Genomic DNA, 23,416 nt, shown 5'->3' with positions numbered 1-23,416 from the left:
TGAGTGTGTCCCCCTTCAGAGCCTGTGCAGGTCTCCTCCCTGGGTGTTAGCTCCCTGGGTTTGGGAAACACCTGGCCCAGAGCTGCCTGGCTCTCAGCAGAGGTTTCTCTGCCATCACTCTGCCTTCTTGCTGTCTCTTCCAGGTGTGGTTTGGATGCTGGGGACTTCCACCCTGCCACTGGCTCCCTGGGACTCTTTCCATGCGTTCACTTTCTTTTCTATTTGCTTTTCCGGCAGTGCTCCTGGGCTGTCAGCCTCCTGTTTTGCATGCCAGCCTGGCAATGCCTCACCTCTGTCTCTGCAGGGCTGGCAGTCGCAGGACTGCTCTCAGGCCTTTGTTCCCTTCTCTGCTCTCATGTGAGTTCTGCTGGCTGTTCCTGCAGCCACAGCCCTCTAACCCAGGACTAACCCCCAGAGACCGTCATCAGTGTTGAAGGCAGAGGTGAATAAGGCATTAAATGTCTCATTTTATCTATGTCTCTGTCTGTGAGGTGGCCAGCCTCATCAAGGGATGGATAAACGTTGTCTCTTTTTGCTGTTAAGATACTTAAAGCCTTCTTTATTGTCCCTCACAGCCCTGGCCAGCTTCAACTCTAATTGAGCTTTGGCCCCACGAATTTTCCCCCTACGATGGGGAACAGCATCCTGCATCACCCAGTCTTGCTTGCAGTGGCGGTACACTTTCCTTTTCTGCCTAAGCTCCAGAAGATCTCTGCTCAGCCAAGTTGTCCTCCTGCCCCACCTGCTTAACTTCAACACTTTAGCATTGCCTGCTCCTATTCTCCTAAAAGAAGGCACTTAAAAAGTGACCAGCACTGATGGTCCCCAATACTTCCAAAAGCAGATCCCCAGGGGAGCTTACTAATTAATTTCCAGCAGCCTGAGGTCTGCTCTCCTATTTCTCTTCTCACTCCTTTGGGATTTTGTCTCTGTTCTCCAAGGTAATAGCATCTGCTCCCTAGACACCAACATTCCCTGTCAGTTTTTGCCAACCCCTTACAACATTCAGTGTCCTGGAGACAAACAGCTGCTTTGAGCCTTAAGCCAAGCCATGGCTCTGTCTCACCAGCTAGACCTAACATCATAAATGTGCTCTGGCCCTCCTGACTTCCATCATTTAGCCCTCTGTAGGCCATTATAGAGCACAGGTCTGTCACCCCACCTGCAGGAGGTTTGGCTCACTGGGGGAGTGGGGCTGAGAGGGAAGGTGCTGAGCTGGCCTGACTGGGGGAGCTCTGCAGGCTACGGTGGATCCCAAAGGGAAACATGCTGCCTTAATGTACTGGGCAAGTTGCTTTTAACTTCTAATACTCTCTTTCGTGGCATTTCACTGCTCCCTAGCTTTGACAATGCTCTGTCTAAGCTTCCGAAAGCCCAGTCCTTGGGTCTAGATGGGTCTGGATGCTGTTCAGGTATGGAAGAGCCATGTGCTTTCCTTTCCCCAGGGCTGACAGCTCTGCAAGGCAGGAGCTGGAGTCTGCTGTGCACAATGTGCTGCGTGACCGTGGAAAACCAGCTCTCCAACACCTGGGCAGCCCCTGGTGTGTGGTCAGCCCCTGTGGGTCTTACCCTGCTTCCTCTGTGCTGAGCTGACAGCATAAACTGTGATAGCCCTGTGGGCTTAGCAGTGAGCAGTGCAGCTGGAGGCCCAGTCTCCCTCCTGATGCTCTGCGTGATTGCCAAAACACGTTTGTCACTTCTCCTTCCTGCAAGAAAGCTGCAAAGGCTTCAGTGAAGGTAGATGAAGAAGCTAGTTCCTTGCAGTAACCTACTTTCTTTAATGCTGGTCTTTGCCTATGTCTTCAGCACTTGCTTAGTGTCGCCAGCAGGGGTTAATTTGTCCAAACTGTGGGTTTTTCCTTTCCATGAGGCTGAGCCTAGACAAGAGGAAGGTGCTGTTTTGTTGCTCCCTGGCAGCTGTCTAATGTGGGATTTCTGGTGCAGCTCTGGGAGTTGCTGCCAGTGGTGGGTAGGTGATGGCTTAAAGCGTGGAATTCAGTGCCAGTATCTGAGGTTTTAGTCCCGGTGTCAACTGTGGTGTGTTCGATTACCTCTGGCCTGGATTCCTTTTCAGTGACAGTGGTAGAAACAATTGCATCCCTGGGAGTGTTACAGCCCTGGAGCCCCTAGCAGGGATGACTGCTTTGGGCAGGAGGGAGGCACGGCAGATGGGAAGAGGCAGCATGGGCCTTCTGCTGCCTGCGATACAGACCTGGCAGGAGGAGCACAGCCACAGGGAGGGCCGCCGGGAGAGCCTCCTGTTCGAGGTGTGGAACTAGATAGGGCTCTTATCAGTGGCCAGACGCTGGTGAGTGAGGGGTTGTTTCACCGGCCCAAGCACAGCAAAGCCGTCAGACTGTCTGATACAACACACGGCTTTGCACTTAACCCGTCCATAAGTGTTGTGAGCAACACCACGCCAGCTCAGGAGAAAGAGAAGTGGTCACCAGGCCCTGCACACCCCAGCTGTCCTTCCTTTCTGAAGCATTACCACTGGCCAGCAGTGACGCAGGGTGGCTGCTTCTGGCCCTGGTGTGGCTACTGTTCCTGTGCGAGTGGCATCTGTCAGGGTGCTGCAGCTCCAGGCCAGCATCATCCCTGAAAGGTGCATTGCCCTGCCTATCTTACTGCTTGTTAGGGGGCTGAGCTTGCTGCAAGGCCACTGAAACACTACTGCTGAGTGGCAGCAGCTGCCAAAGTGCTTTTATGGCTGGGATCACAGAGCTGTTGTCCCAGCAGAAACCCTTAACTGCTCAGGATCATGAAAATGTCTCAAAACACCCAAAAAGTTCTGTGAATGTGGGCAGACCTGGGTCAGCAGAGGGATGGACTGACTCTCTCTGAAGGTAGGGTTGTCCACACTGGGAACTGGGGTTTGGGCACCCTCTTCGGATGGGTTTTGGGAGAGAAGGAGTTAGTAAGCAGGCCACAGTGCCTGAGCCCTTGTCCCTTTACAAGAGGGGGACAAAAACTGGGAGTTGTTCAGGTGGTTCTAAAATGAAACAGCGAAATCTCAAGTGTCCAGCTCTTCATAGAGGGAGATGCTGGCATCTGAGGCACTCTGCTGCCCTCCTCTGAGAGCAGCTCATCTGGCAGTTCGTGTGGCTCTGAGCAACTGTTGGGACCCTGTAAAATATTTGTGGAATTTAATGTGAAAGTCGGTAACTGAGAGGCTACCAGTGTGGCAGCAGTACTTGTGTCTCTCTTCACCTTCCCCGTGGCCTCAGTCCCTCCAGGTCTTGAGCAAAATGCCCTGACAGCCTGCCTTAGGCAGCAGCAGAGGGGGAAGCACGGAGACGCTGACACCCGTCCCCAGCCTTGCTGCCTCTCCAGCCTCCTAGCAGGCCCTGGAAGCCTTCCAATCTTCTCCATTTTACAGATGTGGAGCTTGAATTGCTGCGGCAGGAAGCGAATCCCTCCCCGCAGGGATCACAGAGGCCCCTTCCCTGTTCTGAATGCAATTTGTGAGCTGCAGCTGTCTCCGGGGCAGGGGCAGTGCCCTCCCGGCAGCCTCCCAGAGAACAAGTGCTTCTCTCAGGAGGCCGTGGGTGCCAGCGCCTGCTGAAATCCCTCTCCCTTCTGCGGCTTCGGTGCCAAGAAAAATGCAGATGTAGCTGCAAGGCATCAAGGGTGTCTTTCAAAGCGACACTCTTGCTTGGAATCTGAGGAGTAAAAACAAAACAGAGTATCTGAGGAAGTGCTGCTTTTCATAGACAGGATAGGCTCTGAGATTTGGGCTGTTTGTGAGCCTTTTGAAAGGGATGCAATGCCTCACTTTTGTGACCCCCCCCCCACTGTGAAACAGTGTACAAGCAGCCTTTTGGGATGCTGCAAACTGCCTGAGAATCCTGGACAAAAGCTCAGTACATGGATTGTAGCACTGGATGTTTTTGCTCTGATTCCGTGATATACCTAGATATGTCTCTTCCCAATCAGCATTATGTGAGCACTTCTTCCATCTCGTTCTTTCACCCTCTTGCCCTGGAAAACAGGCAACAGTTTGTTTGGGGGTGAAGGCAGATGCCATCCATGAAACTGGAGGTCTTAGATGCAGGGATTTCAGAGTCCCCTTGCTGAAGCCCTTCTGAGACAGGTTTGAGGGAAGGGAGCTTGTGACGGATGAACCCTGGAGTGTTAGGCCTTGTTTTTGTTCTCAATTTCATGGCATTAACATCTGGTCTGGGTTTGCTGGGTCCGGGATGTGGTCCTGCTTTTTATTCTCTAAAACAATCCCTTTTCCTCTTGCCTTTCTCGTTTTTATTTTTTATTTTTTTGTTTTGGTGGTGAGATCTGAATCCCTGAGCAGACAAGGCAGCCAGCAGTGGGGCTTCAACCCCCTCCCACAACTAGACAGCACGCATGCTGGCAGGCTGTCCTAGCTGAGAGCTGCTCTTACTTTGTAGGACAGCCCTTTAACTTGTTTAAACCAAACTCAGGATTTTTAGTCCTATTCTGCATGTGATCTATTCAGAGGTAGATGTGAGCTCTCTGGGAGGAGCTGTGAGGGGTCGGGATGGTGTGGAGGTAGAGAGCTTGCTGTCTACATGAAGGAACTAGGACCACTGGAAACAGACCCACCTACCCATCTCCTGTCCAAACAAAGGGGGAATTTCTGCTTTGTCCTGGTGGTTCGACAGTTGCTCATTACATGTGTTAGTGATTGCTTCTGAATAATAGAGGTGGGGGGTCCTCTCCTTTGTGAAAATGAAGCTATGGGAGCAAGGGACCTGACTGGACCTGACTCTCAAGAGGATACAGAGAGCATTAGTGAGATGTTTCTGTGTCTGGATGAGAAACAAAGGGAGAATGAGGATTGTACAGGGCCGGATACCAGCAGGGAGGATGCGAGGCATGTGATAAGGGAGGCCAGGAAGGGAAGAGTTGGGGTTCAGTAGCCAGGCGAACTGGATCTGTGGGGAGCTATGTGGGTGGCTGGGGAGGAGTGGATGCAGGTGAGGGAGCATGGGCAGTGGAAGTGGGAAGGATAAAATATGGGGAATAAAATGTGTGACCGAAGACCTGTGGCCGTGGGGAGGTACCATGTCAGGGCCTTCACAACAGGAATGTACCTTGCTGGGAAGCTTGCAGGAGGCAAAATGGTATTTATTGTTAAGGAAGGTAAAAAGCAAGAAGCCAGTGGCTTCCTTCTCCAGACACTCCCCAGGAGCTGCTGGGACCCAGCCCAGTGCCCAGGGACCCAGGTTCCCTGCCCAGGCATGGGGACGTGGCTGCCACCTTCCCATTTGGAGGCTCAGCTGGTAGCACAACTCCCAGAGACACACAGAGATGGGGTACTGACACAGCCAGCCATAAAGGCTGCCCTGGTCGAGGGCTGCCTTCAGCAGCACTTACACACAGGACTCATGTAAAACAGGCACACAAAGCTGAGACACCTTCTTCCTCTCCAGTGGAGACACCAGTTCACTAATGAAGGCACACACATGACACTCTCTAGGTTCACAAGCACACACGCTTTCACAGATCCTTTGAGTACCAGGCACAGCCCCATTTTCTGTCCAGAGCTTCCCACAGGTACTGGTATGGCCCCTCTCTCTATCAGTCACCCCCTACACGGATCCCTCAAATACCTGCACGGTCCCCTGGCTTTAGCTAGCACTTAAACCTTGCAACTCACATGCACGTAGGACAGTGCAAAGACACAGAGAGATACTTAAGAAAATAATTCAATTAAAGATATAAGAAGGTAGGACAGACTGCAGTCTGTCAGGTGCAGCCAGACAAGTGTACTGACCAGTCCCTTTTCACACACAACTGACTCTTTTAAACCCTTTTTATACCTATCCCTCCTCTTTGCTCTTCCTGATACCCCTTCACCCTGCACACTCCCCGTGGCTTTGCAGAGCTCTGCAGTTTCTGCACCTTCCCAGCCTGGGGCCCCTTGGTTCACAACCTTATCAGATGCAAGGTTCATCCTTCCTGGAAGCAGTGCCTGTAGCTCATTAGCCCACCACCAATTAGTGTGACTGGGAGGTTTGTTTCTTGTGATTGCCTCCCAGCATAGAAGTCATCCATCAGATAACCCTGCTGGAAGAAACGCTGCTCACATGCTCTCAGAAATTAGTGTGACTGATCAGATTTGGTTCTCATCACTTCTTCCCTTTCTTTTATCCCTTATTGCCTTGGGAAGAGGCCCTTGACCAGATACCCTTAAAGCAGCACAGAGGATTTTTCAATTTCCATGAAATGTATATGGGAAATAACATGGGAGAGAGCAATGCACTTGCACTGTGTGAGATGAGGGTTAGAGCTTTCAACTACGCTGAGGCTTTAAGGTTGTCTGGTGGCTTGCTGGCCTCTCTTTAAGCCACAGGTGGGAGCCAGCTTTGTGTGTCTCACTAGCTGCTGAATTAGACACTTAAGAACACTTCATAGCACTGCCTGGGGGACAGATAACCTTGCTCAGAGGCTATGGAAAGGCAGCAGTTTTTGCTGCCTCATGGCAGCTCAAAGGATAACCTGCAGCTTGGTACTGATATGTGCTAGTTTTTCTCTGCTAAGCCACCCCATTCATCTGGGCATTGGGAAGTCTCAGGGTTTGTCCAGGCTTCCTTCACTGATCTGCCTGTCCTTTGGGAGTGAGGCAGGACACATGCCACTTCTACCTTGTGACAAGTATTTCTGCAAAGGACTGGAATTCTGCATCCCCGGTACATCCTCTCTTAATGCTTCCTGACTGATTTATCAGTTCTCTTCCTGCCTTTGTTAGATCTTGGAAACAATTCTGCCTTCCTAATCTGAGGACCCTCCATCCCTCCCAGCCAGGCCTTGGGAGATAACAGTGACGACTGATTAGTTCTGGTGCTGCCTTGCAAAGCTGAAGATCTCCTCCCTTCTCCCAAATTTTCCCTGAAGATAACAAGGGCAGGGCTGTAGGTGACATGGACAATCAGGAGATGCTGGGACATGGAATTGCCCCGGTGTGGTGTTCCACAGTGTTTAAAGGTTTTGGGAGGGATATCACTGCCTGGACAGGAGTCCTTGGCAATGGCAAGGTGGGAAGCAATAGGAAATGGGGAGGAAGGACTGATCTGGAGGACATGTTCTGAGGGTGGCCTGCGAGAGCAGGGGCAGGCAATGCTCGCCAAAATTGCAGTGCAGTCAATCCAGAGGCTGTTGTGGACCCATTTGGGGCCTGGGGTAACAGCAGGAATGCTTTGCCCTTTTTGTTCCTAGCAGGCAGACATACCCCCAGTGACTTGGATGTGTGCTTCTTTGGGCACCTTGCTGGGGAATGCTCAAAGTGACAGCTGTCTTTCTGCCTGTAGCTAATGCCCCAGAGAGGGGGTAAGCTTCCTAGAAGCACAGCTCATCTTGATTTCAGTGGCTGGCTGTGTAGTGGATTGGTCATTTCCAAATGTCCCAGGCATTACTTGCTCACTTCTACAGCTGACCCTTTTCGCCCCTCTGTGCTCATAGACCAGGCCCAAGAGAGGAAAAAGCTTTCCAGATCAGTAACATCCTGGGTACAAGGGCTCCTCTGTGCACATGTGGTGATGCAGGGGGAGGAGAAGCAGTGGACAGAGAACAGTGTGTTCCCGCTGCTTGGCAGAGAGGATGTAAATCTGTGGCTACAAGGCTGCTCTCATCTACCGGGAGGGCAGCCGTGCTCCCTCAGCCTCCCGGGGCTGACAAGTACAAGGATGAGCTAGTTAAAAACTGGAGCCATGATAGCCAAAGCTCAGTAACAATGAGACCAACTCATCTCATTCAGGTAAGGGTACAGAAGCTCCAGTGCTTTCTCTGAATGCTGAATTTAAAAATCCCTATCCTTTCACTTTCCTGTATGTTGTTGCTTCTTTAAATCCCTGGCTTTCCTACTGAGCCCATATGGCTGTTTCAGTGGGACTCCCAGGGCATGCTCTGTGCCGGGGACTGACGATGTGTTTATGTGCAGTGTAAAGGTGTCAGCAGTCACCGGTACTGGTTTGGATCCCTTGCTGAGCACACACCAGCCCTCAAGGACCCCTCCCGCTGAGCAGTCTATAAGCTGCAGTGACCTAAAGTTGTTTATAGCTGCTTCCTCTGTGGCAGCATCACAGCAGAGGTTGTCCCTCTGCAAACCTTAGCTAACCCCAGCAGTGCCGACCTCTGACATCCGGACTCAGGAACTCTAAATCAGGACATTGACAGAAGTTCTGAAAGTAGTGTTTATCTTTTATCTATCCTCTAGGCCTTCCACATGACTTCCAGACTCCTCCATGTAATCACAAGGTCTGGGATCATGTCTGTCTCTTTGCAACCACCTGAAAGGAAGGTGTGGGGAGCTGGGGGTTGGCATCTTCTTGCAGATAATTGGTGATAGGACAAGAGGGAATGGCCTCAAGGTGTGCCAGGGGAGGCTCAGGTTGGAAAGGAGGAGATGTTTCTGTTCAGAAAGAGCAGTCAGGCGCTGGGACGGGTTGCCCAGCGAGGTGGTGGAGTCACCATCCCTGGAGTTGTTCAAGGAGAGGTTGGACGTGGTGCTTGGGGACACGGTTTGGTGGGTGATATCGGTGGTAGGGGGATTGTTGGATGATCCTGGAGGGCTTAACGACTCTACAGTTCTCTTCCATGATTCCATGTTTTTATTATGAAGAGCCTGGCACGCTTTGCAGCCCTGGAAGCCGGAGCTCTGAGGAGGGAGCTGGCCCCTCAGGGCGGGCCGAGCCCGTCCCGTCAGCGCCGCGGGGCGGCCTCACGCACTCGCTCCTCCCGCCGCTGCCGGAGTCGTGCGGGGGGCCCCTCGGTCCTCCCTTCCCCTTCTCCTCCCCTCCTCTCCCTCCCCTGCCGGCCCGTCCCCTCCCCGCAGGCGGGAGCGAGGCCCTTGAGGCGGGCCCGGGTGGGCTCGGGGCCATGGGGGCAGCGGCCGCTCCTCCTCCTCCTCCTCTTCCTCCTCCTCCTGCGTCGCCGCCACCGCCGTGAGGAGCGGCGCGGCTCCGCCGGGGGGACGCGGCATGAGGCGGGGGTAGGTGCCGGGGAACCGCGGCCACGGGGGGCTTCCGAGGCTCTGGGGGGGCGGTGGGGGAGCCCCCGGGGTCTGGGGTTTGGGACTGGGGTCGGGGTTGGGGTCGCGGTGGGGCTGCCGAGCTGTGCCCGCTCGCCGGTGGGGTTGGGGTTGGGTTCTCCCCGGTTTGGTTCTCCCATTGGGCTCGGAGCCCTTCACGCCTCGTGTCCCCGCAGCTGCAAGCCTCGGGGAGAGTCCAAAGAGTGCAGCCAAGCCTTAGTGCGGGCGGTGGGATACAGATAGCGAGATGAGATCCGCGTAAGGAGGCTGATAGCGAGCGCTCCCCAGCCCAGACATGAGAATATTCCCCAGTTCGGACCCGAGAGCATTCACCAGCTCAGACACAAGAATATCCACTAGTACAGACATCAGAACGCAGTGCCTGATTGCCGTCCGCCGAGGCCAACCTAAGAGCTAGGAACTGTGCGTTACATTTCCATACACCACTCCCGTAAGTTTCACCCGGGCAAAAGCTTCAGGGAGCGAGCTGCCGAGTGCCCAGTGGGACAGGCGAGTGCTTCTCCGTGGGCTGATTTTGGCTGGTGGCAGCACCCCGCAGCAGCTACGGGGCTGTTCCCACCATCACGGCACGCTTGAGCCCTCCTCGGCGGGCTGGAGTTTAACCTGGAGGGACCCGCAGGCTGCTCGTACAGGAAATAACCCTGTCAGATCAGCACTGCAGGAAACGTGGGGCCTGCTGGAAAAACTGCGGATCCTGCACATTTTTTTGCTTTTTCTACAGAATCCAACTTTAGAAGGTTGTGGTGCGTGTGGCTTTTTTTTTTTTTTATGTATATTTAGTTAGTTTTTTTTTTTTATTGTTATTTGCTTGTTTGTTGGGAATTTTTTCTGCCTGATTTTTGCATTTCTTGTGTATGTGGGGGACCATTAGCATATGATACGTTTTTCTGAGGAATACAGCCACCAGTCAGGCCAGCAATAGCAGGAGGGCACAAACGTATGTGGTCCTTTGGTTGCTCAGGGTGTGTATTTCAAAGCCCAGCTGGAGAATGGAGATAAATGCTTGGCTGGGCAGAAGTCAGCATAACCAAGGCTTTCTTGGCAATTCTGTTTGCACAACATGAAGAATGAGCTATTCCATTATAGAAGAGGAGATGATTTTTTGGGGTAGGTTTTTAGGTCTCTTGGCATTATGGAGATGGTGTAGATGGGGCTTGTTCCATTCCTGCCTGTCTTCCACTTTCCTTCCATCCTGCTTGTATATACAGAAGCATACATGCCTTCCAAGACAGATAACTTTCAACTGAGAACTTAAGTCATAAAGAAACATTTTTTTTCCTTGTTATATATGGGATAGGTTAACTCTTAGTAATTAAGTGGACTGTTGAAATGCCCTCATTTCTTTTTCCAGCTGATTGGGTTTGAATTTAGTTTTTCCTCCCTGCTTTGTTTTTTATTCTCTTCTGATCACAGGAGCTGGGGTCCTTCTGGTGAGTTTCCTGTCCAAGGCAGGAGTGCCTGGGGAGATGTGGTCCCTGCCTAATCTCAGAAGTCCATGGCAGAGAGGGCTTTCACTCTGCCATCTGAGAAATGGTTTAACTGTTGAACAAACCGTTCTGTTGGGAATGCTCTCCCTGCTTCACGGCAAATCCACTGCAGAAAACCTCCCCTGATTTTTGTGTGGCTAGGATGAGTTGTTTTCATCAACTCCCCACCTTCCTGTAACGGGTTTCATTCCTTTCCATTGGGTCATTCCTTTGCTGGGTACCTCCCCTTCCTGAGTGAAGCCTTTGGAGACCTACTTATTCCATTAGCAATGTTGCTGTTTAGGTATGCAGTGAATGTTAGCTAATTTTACCTTTCTAAACCATTTTATTTCTTCTGTGCAGTTTAGCCTGTCCTCTGATGAACGAAACATGTCAACAGAGCAGCCAAACTGCATAAAAGAAGTGCTGCACAGCCTGAACACTCTGTAATGCACACTTGTCTGCTCTCTTGCACCTAAAGGAGTAGAAGCACGCACAGTATGGGAATTCCTGTTGGTCATGGGTCACTCACTCAGGTGTATGCGTTTGTGTGTATTGTTTTTTATCTAGCAGTTCCAGTGTGATGAATAGCTTGAGGTGAATTGTCTTTGCATGGCGGCACTGTCTGTCCTTTTCCCTCTGACCAAAATGATTTTTGTTTTCATGCCCTTTCCCAACGTTATTTTCTACACTTCCAAATTTCCAAATTTAGTGTTATTACCAGAATGAGCCTCCCCTCCTAGATTTTCCCAACGAAAGTTAAGTAAAAAAAAAACAAACAGGTGAAGTCAACAGGACCCCATTTCCTTCTGTATCCTTTCCTATCTTCCAGCAGAGTTGATGTTCTCGCTTGTTCTTGCTCTACTAAGAGGCCACCAAAATCTGTGGTTCTGACTGCAGTGTCCATCCACCTTTCCCAGTTCAGCAGCAAAAATGCTGCCCAGTTTGCATAGCATAATGGGTGGTCCTGTGCTTTAGTTTTCCGAGGATTCAGAGATTTCCCTGTGTCTTTTTCATATTATTCCTGTGATACCTAAGCTGAATTAGCTGCTGTTGCTTTCCCTCTTTGAAAGCTCACTGCAGACAGCCAGTGCTTGTGTACAGCTCTGGGGAGAAGGAAGGTACCTGCATTGCCCCAGGGCTATTTGAGTAGAAAAGGCAAGGGCACCATGCTGCTGCCAGGTGGCATAGCCTAGCTGAAAAAGGCTTGTCTGCAGCTGGACCTAATGATTAGACTGCCTTTTTTAATTTAGATGAGATCAGAGAGATCAAGGTTGTGCTGAGCTGTGTGGGGCTGAGGATACAAGCTTGTTCTCCGTGGTCTGTGCTCTGATGTACAGTATGGGGCTGGGGTCAGAGTGAGAGGGAAAGAGGGGGGTCTGGTTGGAATGCAGGAGGTGCAGCAAGACCAGGAGAGAAAAACAGAGATTGGAAACAGGGAAGAACAGGAGGGGACCCTAAATGGTAAAAGGTGATGGCTTCTTTGCACCAGAAGGTAGTGGGCAAGAGGCAGCAGCCAGGCAGCGTGCAGGAGGAGGGACTGATGCTGTGCATGCCGAAGGATAGCTCCGCAGCTCAGCTAAGGCTTGTTACAGATAACTGGCGGCTGGTTAATCTGCAGAGCAGTGTGCGAGTGCTGCCGAGTGGCTGGACATGATAGAAAGCTTCCACATACACAAGGCTTGATTGCACTCCCTCGGGCTTCAAGCAGCAGGTGACCGTGCGAGGACAGCTCTGCGCAGGGAGGAGTGATGCACACGCTCCAGGCAGCACCGAGATTGCAGCGCCTGCCACGTGGACATCCAAGTCTGCTTTTCCCTCCCGTAAGACCCCAGCAGCTGCAAAGCCTGCTCGATTCATCAGTCTTGGTCTGTGTTAGCGTGCCAGCAGCTGACAAAGTCCTACTGAGCGCTGGGGGGCCGTGTCCCGGGTGACTTTTCTGATTTCCTGTCTCTGTTACATCTGTACGTGCCAGCCTTTGGAACTGAGACGCAGGGCTTCGTCCCAGCTCAATGAGGATACGCTGCTCTAGGCAGCACCGTGGAGGGCTTTGGTGGAAAAACAACAGTTTAAAGAGGAGGGGTGAAGGCTGGGTTTGCTGTGAAGGGTCTGTATATTGCTAGGGAATGTGGGAGCTGTGCTGGCTTTGTCTTCTGGTCATCCTTCAGACCCGTGCGTGCTTCTGGGTGGTGTGGTCCTGCCTACCAGGCTCCTGGGCTCCGTGCTGTGTCCCTGCTGGTTCTTTCAGCTCCCGTTTGAAGGTCTGGTTGTGAGAAAATGGTTTGTTTAGGACTTTCTCTCCCCGGAAAGTCTTGTGCTGAGGGTAAGCAAGCCCAGCCTAGGGGTAACGGAGGCTGGTGGTAGGAGTGCTGGGAGTGTTAGAGGGGGGCTGCGAATCACCTCCTAGTCTTGGTTATGAATCAGGTCCCAGTTTTGAGAGTCTAATTCCTGCAGCACAGAGGCCCACAGCCTTTTGAGTGCCCGCTGCAGCTCCACCAGCAAGCAGAGCACGCTACTGAGTGCCCTGTTCAGTGCAATACTGCTCAGCCTTCTTGAAATACTGGGGAAACCCAGCCTGGTGTGTCTCAGTGTTGCCTCTCAGCCTGGTAGGTTTGCTGATAAACCCCCACATAAAGTTTGACTGTGCTGGTCCCCTACAGCCAGACCCATCTGGAGGAAGACAGCCAGAAGGAACCAGCTGTGGGATACTGGAAGCCACTGATGCCATCCAAAGGCAGCAAGGAGGAGCCAGAGACTGGGTGCCAGGATGCTGGACCGGGGGATGAGAGCCAGTCCGCTGAGCAGTGCAACGTCTCCCGTCTCCGCAGCTCCTCGGTGGAGATCCGTGAGAAGGGATCCGAGTTCCTGAAGGAGGAGCTGCACAAAGCACAGAAGGTAAAGCCCGGAGCGTGTGAGAAGAGCTGAGGATGGAGGCACAGACTTGAGCAGTGGGGGGTGTTGAGGCTGTGGGGGAACAAGGTCTGAATCTGACTGTGCAGGAATCTGGAGTAGGCAAAGAGGAGGGAGATTGAGGTGGTCATAAAGCGCTTTGGAACAGGACAGCAGTTACTAGGATGGTCCAAAGTCCCTGGGCCAATGTCCAAATTAGTCCCAGAAACCTGCTACAGGGGTCTGTGATATGCAGAGAGCAGCTTGAGGTGGGCAGTGCTTACCGTGCAGCCTCATTGCTGATGGCAAACGAGCAATGCCAACCTGAGAAACCCACCACGACTTGTGGAGGGATGCCTTGGGTGGCACCGAGCGCTGCGACAGGAGTCCTGGGCATGTGATCCATGCAGGGGTAGGGAAGAAGGGCTGCGATTGATAGGTGGGGCCAGGCAGGTGTCAGCACTGCTGGGGTCTGCTAGGAGCTCATGCATCCCTCTTGTCTTCCTCAACAGGAGCTGAAGCTGAAGGACAAAGAATGTGAGAGACTGTCAAAAGTCAGGGAACAACTGGAGCAGGAGCTAGAGGAGTTAACAGCTAGCCTGTTTGAGGTACCACCCTCTTCCTTTTCCCATCATTTCTTAAAACTAAGCTCGCTTCCAACTCCAGAGAAAGTCTACCTCAAAGGACTTCCACAGCCGTTATCACCTCCCACAGCTTCCTCCTTCCCTCTGTTGTTCTTTCTCATCGGAAAGCTGCGCAGAGCTGCCAGCAGAGCCCCACAGGAGGTGGTACCTGCTCCTGGGGAGGGTTTGCATGCGTTCCTTTCCCCTCCTAACATCTGTATGGTGATAAATAGCACAGCAGGTATGGGGCTGTGGTTGCAAACCCAAGCAAAACCAGACATGGGGATGCCCAGAACTGGAGGTGAGCGTGACTGCCTGCCCTGTGCCTGCTCTGCAATCTGAGCAGCAGCTGCTGTGTAGCAGAGATGAGTCCCTGGCTCGTGTCAGCCCTTGCTTGGGGTAGGAGCAAGCTGGATGTCCTCTGTACGCTCAGCTCCAGTGAGGGTTCAGAAGGTCTGTTTGTGGTGGTGATGTTTGTGGTGGTGTTTTGCTTTATTTTTTTTGGTGATGTGGTTCTTGTCAAGCTCAATTCTGACAAGATCCCGTTGCCAACAGCTCTAATCTCTAGATCTGACTGCACAGTGAGGGAAGCCAGAGCCCAGCTGCACCGTTGAAGCACAGGCTGGTGCTGAGTGGGAGCGCCCAGAGAGCATCCCCCTTGTGGACAGCTGGCTGCCCGGGCTCACAGTGAGCTTAGAGACAGCACACCCGAGGGATTTCTTCCTTCCGATGGCCTTGGACAAAGTGCTTCCAGGCCGTGCTGTGGGGTGGCCTCAGCTGAGACCGACAGCACCCACCTCACCCTTCCTGTGGGAGATGCTTTCAGGCTAATCTTGTTTAGTCCCCACCTGAGCTACCGCTGCTGCGTTGCAGCCATGCCCAGAGCAGCGAGGCCACGAAGGAAGTGGGAGCAGAGTGCAATAACAAGTCAGGCGAGGGCAGGAGAGCAGTGACCTCACCAGTGGAGGAGCAAGGATGTGGAGTCTGGGTCGGGATCTTTGCCAGAGATGGTGATCAAGGCGAGAAACAGTCCAGTGGTCAGCCAGCAAGCATGCAGTGATGACACACCACTGAGGTCAAGCCAGGAAACAACCCTCAGGCTTAGAGTCAGGATTGCAGGAGCACTGGATGGGGTGCAGACATAACTGCTAGATGGCTGAAATGTAGCACAGGTGGGTGCCAGTGTTAAAGCATCAGCCTTAGAACAAATCCCAAGGGCAAGGAGGGGCATGCCCTTGCTTCTAGCTTTCTTCACAGAACCTTTTATCAGTGAAGATTACGACCTTGGACTCAGCCAGCTAAACTCTTAGCCAATTTAGTCAATTATACTCCTAGAAGGGGGATGCGCTCCAGGACCTGAGACCCTTTTTCTGGGAAATTCTGGGGGAGAACTCTTTGCATCTGGTAGAGTAAAACCCTCGGATGTGACAGTGATGTCTGTCCCCTTGCTTGCTTGTGATGTGGCAGAGCTTTGGCCTGCCCTGGTGGCTTTATGAGATGGAACTGCAGCAGACAGACTAAAACTCTTTCTGGTCCAGGAAGCACACAAGATGGTGAGAGAAGCGAACACGAAACAGGCGGCAGCAGAGAAACAGCTGAAGGAAGCACGGGGAAAGGTGAGAACTGTGCTGTCTGTGACTTGCTCTCTGTGCTGGATTGGTGCTGGTGACTCTCGCCTTGTCTCTCGCAGATCGACATGCTGCAGGCAGAGGTGACAGCTCTGAAGACGCTTGTGATCACATCCACACCTTCATCTCCAAACTGGGAGCTGCACCCTCAGCTCCAGAGCCCTTCTAAAGCTGTCTTCAGGAAAGGCCACGCGCGAAACAAGAGCACCAGCAGTGCAATGATCACAGCTGCCAGCCACAACGCGGCTCCAGAGCCAATCAGTCGCGAGTGCAAAGAGGTGGGTGAGGGCCATGCACTGCATCAGCCACGGAGCCACTGCTGCCAGCAGTTGCTGAGCAGAAGCCAGTTGTTTCTGCTGCGTCTTGGCAGCTGAATCCACTGTCTGTTCTGGCATGATTTGCTTTTGTTGCTCTTCTTTGAACTAGTTTGGCTTTTAATGATCACAGCTGGACTCCAGGACTCCTCCGTCAACTTTTAGTCTCTTGTTCTGTGCTCTTGGGCATGTCACTCTGCTTCTTCCTCTTAGCAGAGCATATATGTAATGTTTACCTTTCTCTCTGGAAGGACTGGGCAGAGAAGCCTACAAAGCATTTGTGAATATCTTTGAACCAAACTGTGTTTAATTCCCTCCAATGATCATTTAGTAGTCCTCCATCTGCTGTGACCACGAGTGTAATGCTTTTCTGCTAGCAGGACTTTTCTAGCTGGGACCTTTCCACTACCCAAATGTATGCACAGCTACCCTGCAGAGCAGAAAGGAGGCAAGTTGGGGCACTTGATCAGTAAGAAAGAAGGGCTGCTAATGAAACTAAGACTTTCACCAAACAGGGCTGTGCTGGCAGCACTGGTAACCTCACTTTCTGGCAGTATATTCAATGGCTATACCTTGTCAGCTTCTGTGTGGTGCTCTTGCTGCTAGTTTGGATGAAATGCTTCAGGCAGCATCGGCTATAACAATTGCCCTGGGAGCAGTAGCAATGAGAGATGAAGATCTTCAACTCTTTTTCACAGGCAGAGAGGAACAAAGGCTATGTCAGAAAAAAAATAAAGGAAAAAAATGAGTTCAGTAAATGTAAAGCCCTGCTGTACTGGTTTCTCTTGGTCATTCAGAGATATGCTGGGAGTTGGAGTCAAACAAATAGTTGTCTAGAAGCTAATTTGAGGGCCGGGAAGAAAAAGGTTTTAATTTTTTTTTAAGGTCCTGTGACCTCTCCTAATGATAACCATTCCTCCAGTCAGGACAGAGGAGTTTCAGACTGAAAACCCAGTTAGGTGAACCACTGATTACATGGTAGAAGTTACTCTCTGCCTACTGTAAGCAGAGATAATTTTATTGCTGACTGGTTAGTTCATTTTTACTGTTCTTAGCTCAGTCTCAGCAAAGTTTACATTGATGATGTGTAGAGAAATGCTAGCTCTTATAAGTGACTTGCTTGTTAAAGAGGTGGACTTGTCATTGCTTTGAATTCCATTTATTTGTGTAAACAACTTCCACATTGTGCAAATATCCTGGAGTTTAAAGTCCTGGGGCTACAGCTTCTGAAGTGACTAGTAAGTTTATGTATCGGGGTGGGGTGATTTTTTACTAATTTACTCATTTCTGACCCTCAAGTTCTTTAAAGACCTGGATGAGAGGTGATGAGAGAGATGAAAAGATAGAACCTGGCATTCAGAGAGTAAACATGTGGTGCTTTATGGAAAACACTTCCCATCCTGAGTTGTGCCCAAAACTTAGATTATTTTTTCTCTTTTTGTACCTCAAGCTGAAGTCTAAAGCTGTGCTTTGTGACCGTGTGATGTCTTGAGCAGCATGCTTTATTCCCTGGAAGCGAGGCCTTGAGCCTTTGTTTGTATCTGTTGTTTTGTCTTGTGTATTTTTACTTCCCGTTCTTGCCTGTCTCTCTCAAACCTTTTCCTTTCCTGTCTGTCTCCTCTTCTTGCCTCAAAGTCTGGGGTACCTGCTGCCCTCTCTCTGCTCCTCTGTGTGCCCCCCGGGACGGCTGTCCGCATCACCTGTGAGCCAGGCTGGCAGGCACTGGGGGCAGAGGCTTGCTCGTCCTTGCGGCAGGTAACCTTCCTGGGCAGGATCGGGGAGGGGTGGGACCCATCTGCCTCTCACACTTCGAGCCTTTCAGTTCTGGTTTCATTTTATGTTAACCTCCGTTTTTGCTTTGTTTTTTTTTTCTGAATTTGGTTTTCCATCTTGTGGCTCTGGAGCTCTCTCCTGGGGCGAGGTAAGCAGCCTCCATAGCATAGAGCAAGTGTGATAGAACTCAGACCTTTCCCAGTTCTGTTCACTTGTGTTCTTTGTCCTGCTCAGCATAGTTTCTTAGTTTTGTTTTTCCTTTCAGCACCTTTAACAGGATTTGCTGGCCTTTTAAGGACATGCCCTGTCAGTTCAGTGGTGGCGGTCGTCTGAGGTTTAAGTGTCAGGTCCCAGAGAGTCTCAAGGACTGAAGAATTTTCAGCCAGGCAGTGTTGGAGGGAGCAACCTTCCTGCTGGTCAAGGGGTGGGAGAAAACTTGGGTCCCTTGTTGCTGAGGAGTGGTAATTCTTGCAAGCCCATCTGTAAAAGGCAATGAGCAGGCGTTGGAATTGGGAAAGCTGGGTTTGATATTCAACTTGTCCCTGCAAGCCTGTGTGATTGCCCAGCATTCCCTTTACTTCTGCAACTCCCCGAACAGCAGAGCTCTGGGCTTGGAGCGGCCTTTAAAGGGCTGGCATACCCTGTTACTCGGGCTCGCTGAATGTAGTCCTGTTGATGGCTATTAATAGTTTTTTTTTTCTTTTTCCCCAATTCCTCTTTTTCTATAGCAGTCCTTTCCTTACAGAAGTGCTCTTTGTCCTGTGTGTCGTTGCCGCTGTGCTTTGCCATCCAGCTGCTCTCATCATTTCTTCAGTGGGCACTCGGTCAGTTCAGCAGCTGTGTCTGGCTTTCCTTCAGCAGAGATGCTGTCCTGTACTGGAGGAAGGTGGAAGAGAGAGGGGTCTGCAGGTTTCTGGCAGAAGAAGCCCTATATATGGGTCTGCCACAGAACTGCAGATGGGTGAGAGACAAAAGATCATCCGAGTACGCCAGCTTCCCTGAGACACTTCTGTGGTAGCCTTGCTAGATGCTGGTGTAGATGTTCTGTAGCTACACTACTTGCTCAGTAACAGATACCTTTTGATATGGCATCTTTCCCTCCATCCACCTTCTGTCTTCCTTCTCCTCTTGGATGTTTGCTGCAGGTTGACTCCGTTTTATTTGCTGAGTTCCAGTCCTGGAAGGAATCTCCAACTTTGGATAAATCCTGCTCCTTCTTGGACAGAATTTACCGCGAAGATGTGGGACCTTGTCTGGACTTCAGTAAGCAGGAGGTGAGTGCTGGAAACTGAGGACAAAAAACTGCGTGGTCTGACAGACCTATAAGTGCACGTTTAGGGAGGTGAGCTTTGTCCATCAGTATCTTCAGTCATTGCTCTTTGCTGCAGCTGTCCAAGCTGGTACGAGCGGCCGTGGAGCAGAATACACTCACCATTGAGCCGGTTGCTTCCCAGGCGCTGTCTGTGATGAAAGGGTCAGCAGAAGACTGCGGTGGGCCAAAGTAAGGAACCTTTCTTATGCTCCCTTGCCTTCTCTTTGCCAATGCTGCTTTCTGGCTGCCTAGCAGAGTTGGGCAGGCCTGGCTCAGTCAGTTACGAGGGCTCAGCTGAGTGTGCCACTAGCCTATGATCAGTGGTGATGAAGTTCAACTTATTTACGCGAGAAGAATTAGATCAACTGAGCTGATTAACACTAATTGAGTGCTTGAGGGATAACTTAGTGATGTATTAGTGCCCTCAGCTTGGAAAATGTTTTTTTTTCCCCCCTTAAAAAAGAAACTTTTTATGTTCTCTAAATGTTTGTGCATAACCTAGGGTGAAAGGGTTAAATCAGAGCTGCGTTATCTCATGTTCTTGTACTGCGAGACCTTTGAGCTCACCTTGCACTATTGACATTGCTGGTGCTTCAGGTGGATTTGAGCATAGATCAGATCCCTTCTTCTCATGTCATCTTTCCCACCTGATGCTCTCACCATGCTATTGGAATTGGGGCATGGCTGCTCCAGAGCTGTGTGACCATGTCAGATGTGACAGACAACTTAGATTGCCTCAAGAAAGAGGAGCTCTAGCAGGAGTGACATGATCTTTCAACCTAAGATAGGAGTCTTTATCCGGTTAGTGAATTCAATTTCAGTCAGGGCTCTCTCTGTCCTTCCTCCCCTTACCTTCAAGTAGAGCACTTTCTAGGCAAAGATGTTCCTGTAAATGTTGCTCACGTACAGGTTTCCTACCACTCTCTTCTGCATTTTCTCTCATCTCTAGATGAATTATTCCAAGAGCACGTGTCAGATACGTGCCAATAACAACCCATCCTGTGTTTATCCTTGTCGGCTTCCTTTTGATTTTTTTTCTCTTTGCAGCAGATTCCAGTCACAAATTGTAATGTACGTGAAGCATTAGGCAGTGATCAAGGATGTCTAATCCATTAACAAGTTACTAATTTAGCAGCTTTGAGGCTAGAGCTGAACTAAGCTAACCTTTTAACTATGTTTAATTTCCACCCAGACAAGGTGGTAAGGAGTCTTGCTGTTGGTAATAAATGCCCCAAAAGGGATTTGATTTGCCCCTCTTTGTCCCCCAGATGCAAAGTACAGATTTTTATGGCACCTTTGGTCGTGCTGTAGAGCAAAAAGGAGGAAGTTTGGGTCCTTGCCACCCTATTGTACAGACTTCAGTGCAAGGCTTTCAGGAGTCTAGACAGGCAGGGACTACGTTGGCCACATTGCCCATATGGCATCAAAGCAAAATGCTGGCCAGGAGGTGCTGAGGATAACTGGCTTTCCTGATGGTATGCCTGGCAAAGTGCCCTGAGGTATACAGAGTGCTTAAGGGTGAATGTACAAACACTGTGGTTTAGGTTACTGCTAGCTAGGGTTGTGAGAGCTGGTGGTACACCAAGTGGTACCAACCAAGCAGCGACCAGTAGGATTCTCTTTTTTCCAGTGTGCTGAAGTGCTCAAATTGAGGATTTCGTACAGGTATCTTGTTTACAAAGGCATTGGTCATCCTGCACGTTGTGAGAATTTAAACCCTTTAAGTTGTGTTAATATTTGGGCAAGGATTGTTTCTTATGCATCTGAACGCTCACAACCCATGCTTCCTCTCTTAGCTAATATTTGCAGCTAATATTTTCTTGTTAGCAGTGGGAAGCAAGCACCAAGACATGCTCAGAAGCTCTCTGGCACATCTGCTCCCGTGTGTGTTGTCAACTTTTGTGGCTCTCAGAGTAATCTGTGCAGCTGGGGAATGACGTCCCTCTTCCCACCTCATGTTTCTTCTTCTGGGGAAACGTGGTAATGATTCTGCAGCAGAAAATTCTGCTTCACTGCTCTAAGTGATGGTAAAGGAGGGACCACTGGCTGGTACTGGGAACCATTCATCTTGAGAATAATGGAAGGAAATGGCAAGAAAATAGAGACCTGCTGCACCCTTGCTGGCCACATCTTTTTGCGATCTTTCTGGGAGCTGTATTGTCTTGAAAGGATTATACTTTTCTTCACTTTGTCTGAAATTGGGAAGCCAAACTTTTTTCCCTGTCAGCACAGGAAGGGATGGGCTTGTTCTTAGGGACTTCAAGCCTTATCAGAGCCCCCTGAAGTCAGCACAAAGTCACCCCATGTGGCTTCAAATCAGGTGTAAATTAATGAAGAGGAGCCTAGCATAAAGGTTACAGTGTGGCTTGTTTTAAGTACAAGTCGCCTGTGACAACAGGGTTCGTGCCACTTGGTGGTGACAAAGTGTGATGTGCAAGCTTTAGGCCATACAGAATACCTGATAGCTTCCTGTTTTTCCTCAGAGGAGGCTTTATTTTTACAATCTTTCTTTCAGAGTTCCCGTGTAATGCTTTCAGGGTTATCAGCTGCCCTTAAATGTGTTTTCCTGCAGCATGGCAGACTCAGAGGTTTGCTGCTGGTTTGGTGTGTGGAAAAAGTCCAAGCAGGGACACCTCAAGGGACATCCTGCATGTCGTGTTAGAGGATATTGAAGAGAGGAGTCCAGATGACACTTGTTATGCTATGCTTCAGCTTTACCTCTTTCATAATTCTTGTGGTTCTGTTACAGGCTGTCTGCCACGGAAAGGTGATGCCTTGGTTTTCTTGGGCATGGAATAATGTATGGTACCAGATACTTAGCCTCCTAACCTCACCATTTATAGGATCTTCCTAGGTGCAAAAGGCTCATTATCAGCAGTGTTTTTTCCTTCTTAATGCTCACTGACTGGGGTCTGGCTTCTGAGCTCCCCCTTCCATCTCCTGGGGGTAGCCTTGAAGTTGTTGCCTTGCTGTGTTCTGCTGTGCCTCTGGATTGCTCTGGGCTGAAGTGTTGTTTTCTCTCCCTGCAGGAAGTGTGCCCTAAGCGGCCTCCCCAGGACCTGCAAGCACCGCATCACGCTGGGGGATTCTGGAAATTACTACTACATTTCCCCATCCTGCAGGGCCAGGGTGAGTCTTCCACCTGCCCAGGGTGCCTCAGCCGTCCAAAATTGTTCCACGCCTTGAGGTGGAGGAGCTCTTGTGTCAGCCCTCAAACTGACAGAGATCTGTGGGGCTTGAGTTTGTTCTCAGAGTTGTGGTGGCTCTTGATCAGAGTGGCTAATGCAGAGGTTTCCAGACCTGTCTCAGGCCCTGGTGCTCTGGGTTATGCTCGTTCAGGCAACCTGTCTTCAGTGCGTTCACTTCCATGGTTTGATTCATTACAGGAATTTGGTTTTTACTTATTTGTCATTCTCCTTTATAAAACACCATGATTTTCTGCTTTTTAAATGCTGGCTTTTGTTACTGTTCTGGTACGGATTATTGACTCAAATTGTTATGAGAACACACCGTCCTTTCCTTTAGAGGGAAGGGAGAAGGTGAATGATTTATTAATGCTGCCACGAGGGCTGTAATTCAATAGAGCATTTAAAAGTTTTTGCTTTCCTGAGTTGTGTATCAGAAGAGCCGATCCTGCAATACATGGACTTAGCTTGATTTAATTTTCTTCACGCCGTAATGTGTCAGAAACTCCCCTACCTCCCTGCATGCAGACTTCCTGCACAAACTTTTAACTCCAGAGATTTTCACTGAGTCAGAGAGCAGTGCTTTAGAAGAGAGCTTGTGGACTTTGCTGCTACATTAGTTAGTGACCAGTTAGGTCTCAAGCCTGCAGTAGAAATTCCCACACTGTGTGTTGCGGGCAGTGCAGTATCCTGGCATGGTATTGCAGATGCCCAGAACTTGGATATTTTTATCAGCTTTCTTCCTGTGTCTTTCTGTCTGGTGATACGTGGTACTATTTCTTAGGTGCTGAACACTAAGAGCATACCTGCTGGGTGCTGTGGCAGGCCCCTTGAGGCAAAGCAGTTCTGTGTCTGACTCCTTTTCCTTTTTCTCTTCCTCAGATCACGGCAGCGTGCAACTTCTTCACCTACATTCGCTATATCCAGCAGGGCTTGGTGAGGCAGGACGGTAAGAGGGGAAAGTAGCTGGGTGTGGTGGGGGCTTTCTGTGGGCCAGCTTTGGATCTCCCTGGATCTTTGCGAAACAGTTCAATGGCAAAAGAGAGGCACGAGTAGAAGGGATAAGTGCACCCATTCCTTGCCCTTTGGCTTCTTGGGAGCATTGCCCTGGGGTGGAGCTGGTTAAGGGGTGACCTGATGGGCCAGTCTCCTGCTGGGACCCTCCAGCATGTCTGCCTCCCTCGGTTGTGGGATGGGCCTG

At 50.6% G+C, this 23,416-nt stretch overlaps 1 protein-coding gene across 5 annotated transcripts in view; it reads left to right on the top strand.

Moving 5' to 3' along the window:
- Positions 1-23,416, top strand: part of RAB3IL1 (RAB3A interacting protein like 1) — a 33,074-nt gene that overhangs the window by 7,100 nt on the left and 2,558 nt on the right. Inside the window, exons 1-10 of one of the 5 annotated variants that reach the window (XM_084521985.1) lie at positions 8,728-8,965; positions 10,855-11,029; positions 13,152-13,386; positions 13,893-13,988; positions 15,542-15,619; positions 15,694-15,909; positions 18,864-18,992; positions 19,107-19,219; positions 22,060-22,159; positions 23,098-23,164. In XM_084521985.1, the coding sequence (XP_084378111.1) occupies positions 10,992-11,029; positions 13,152-13,386; positions 13,893-13,988; positions 15,542-15,619; positions 15,694-15,909; positions 18,864-18,992; positions 19,107-19,219; positions 22,060-22,159; positions 23,098-23,164 (1,072 nt within the window). In that variant the 5' untranslated portion in view covers positions 8,728-8,965; positions 10,855-10,991. Of the gene's footprint in view, positions 1-7,550; positions 7,733-8,727; positions 8,966-10,854; positions 11,030-11,748; positions 12,315-13,151; positions 13,387-13,892; positions 13,989-15,541; positions 15,620-15,693; positions 15,910-18,863; positions 18,993-19,106; positions 19,220-22,059; positions 22,160-23,097; positions 23,165-23,416 lie in introns of those variants that run through there. The other 4 variants (XM_084521988.1, XM_084521986.1, XM_084521989.1 and 1 more) reach the window with 4 other exon arrangements.

The sequence above is a fragment of the Aythya ferina genome (genome assembly GCF_964211825.1).
Source record: "Aythya ferina genome assembly, chromosome: 5".
Lineage (NCBI taxonomy): Eukaryota > Metazoa > Chordata > Aves > Anseriformes > Anatidae > Aythya > Aythya ferina.
The sequence above is the reverse complement of the archived record's forward strand: the minus strand, read 5'-3'. Positions and strand labels throughout refer to the sequence as shown.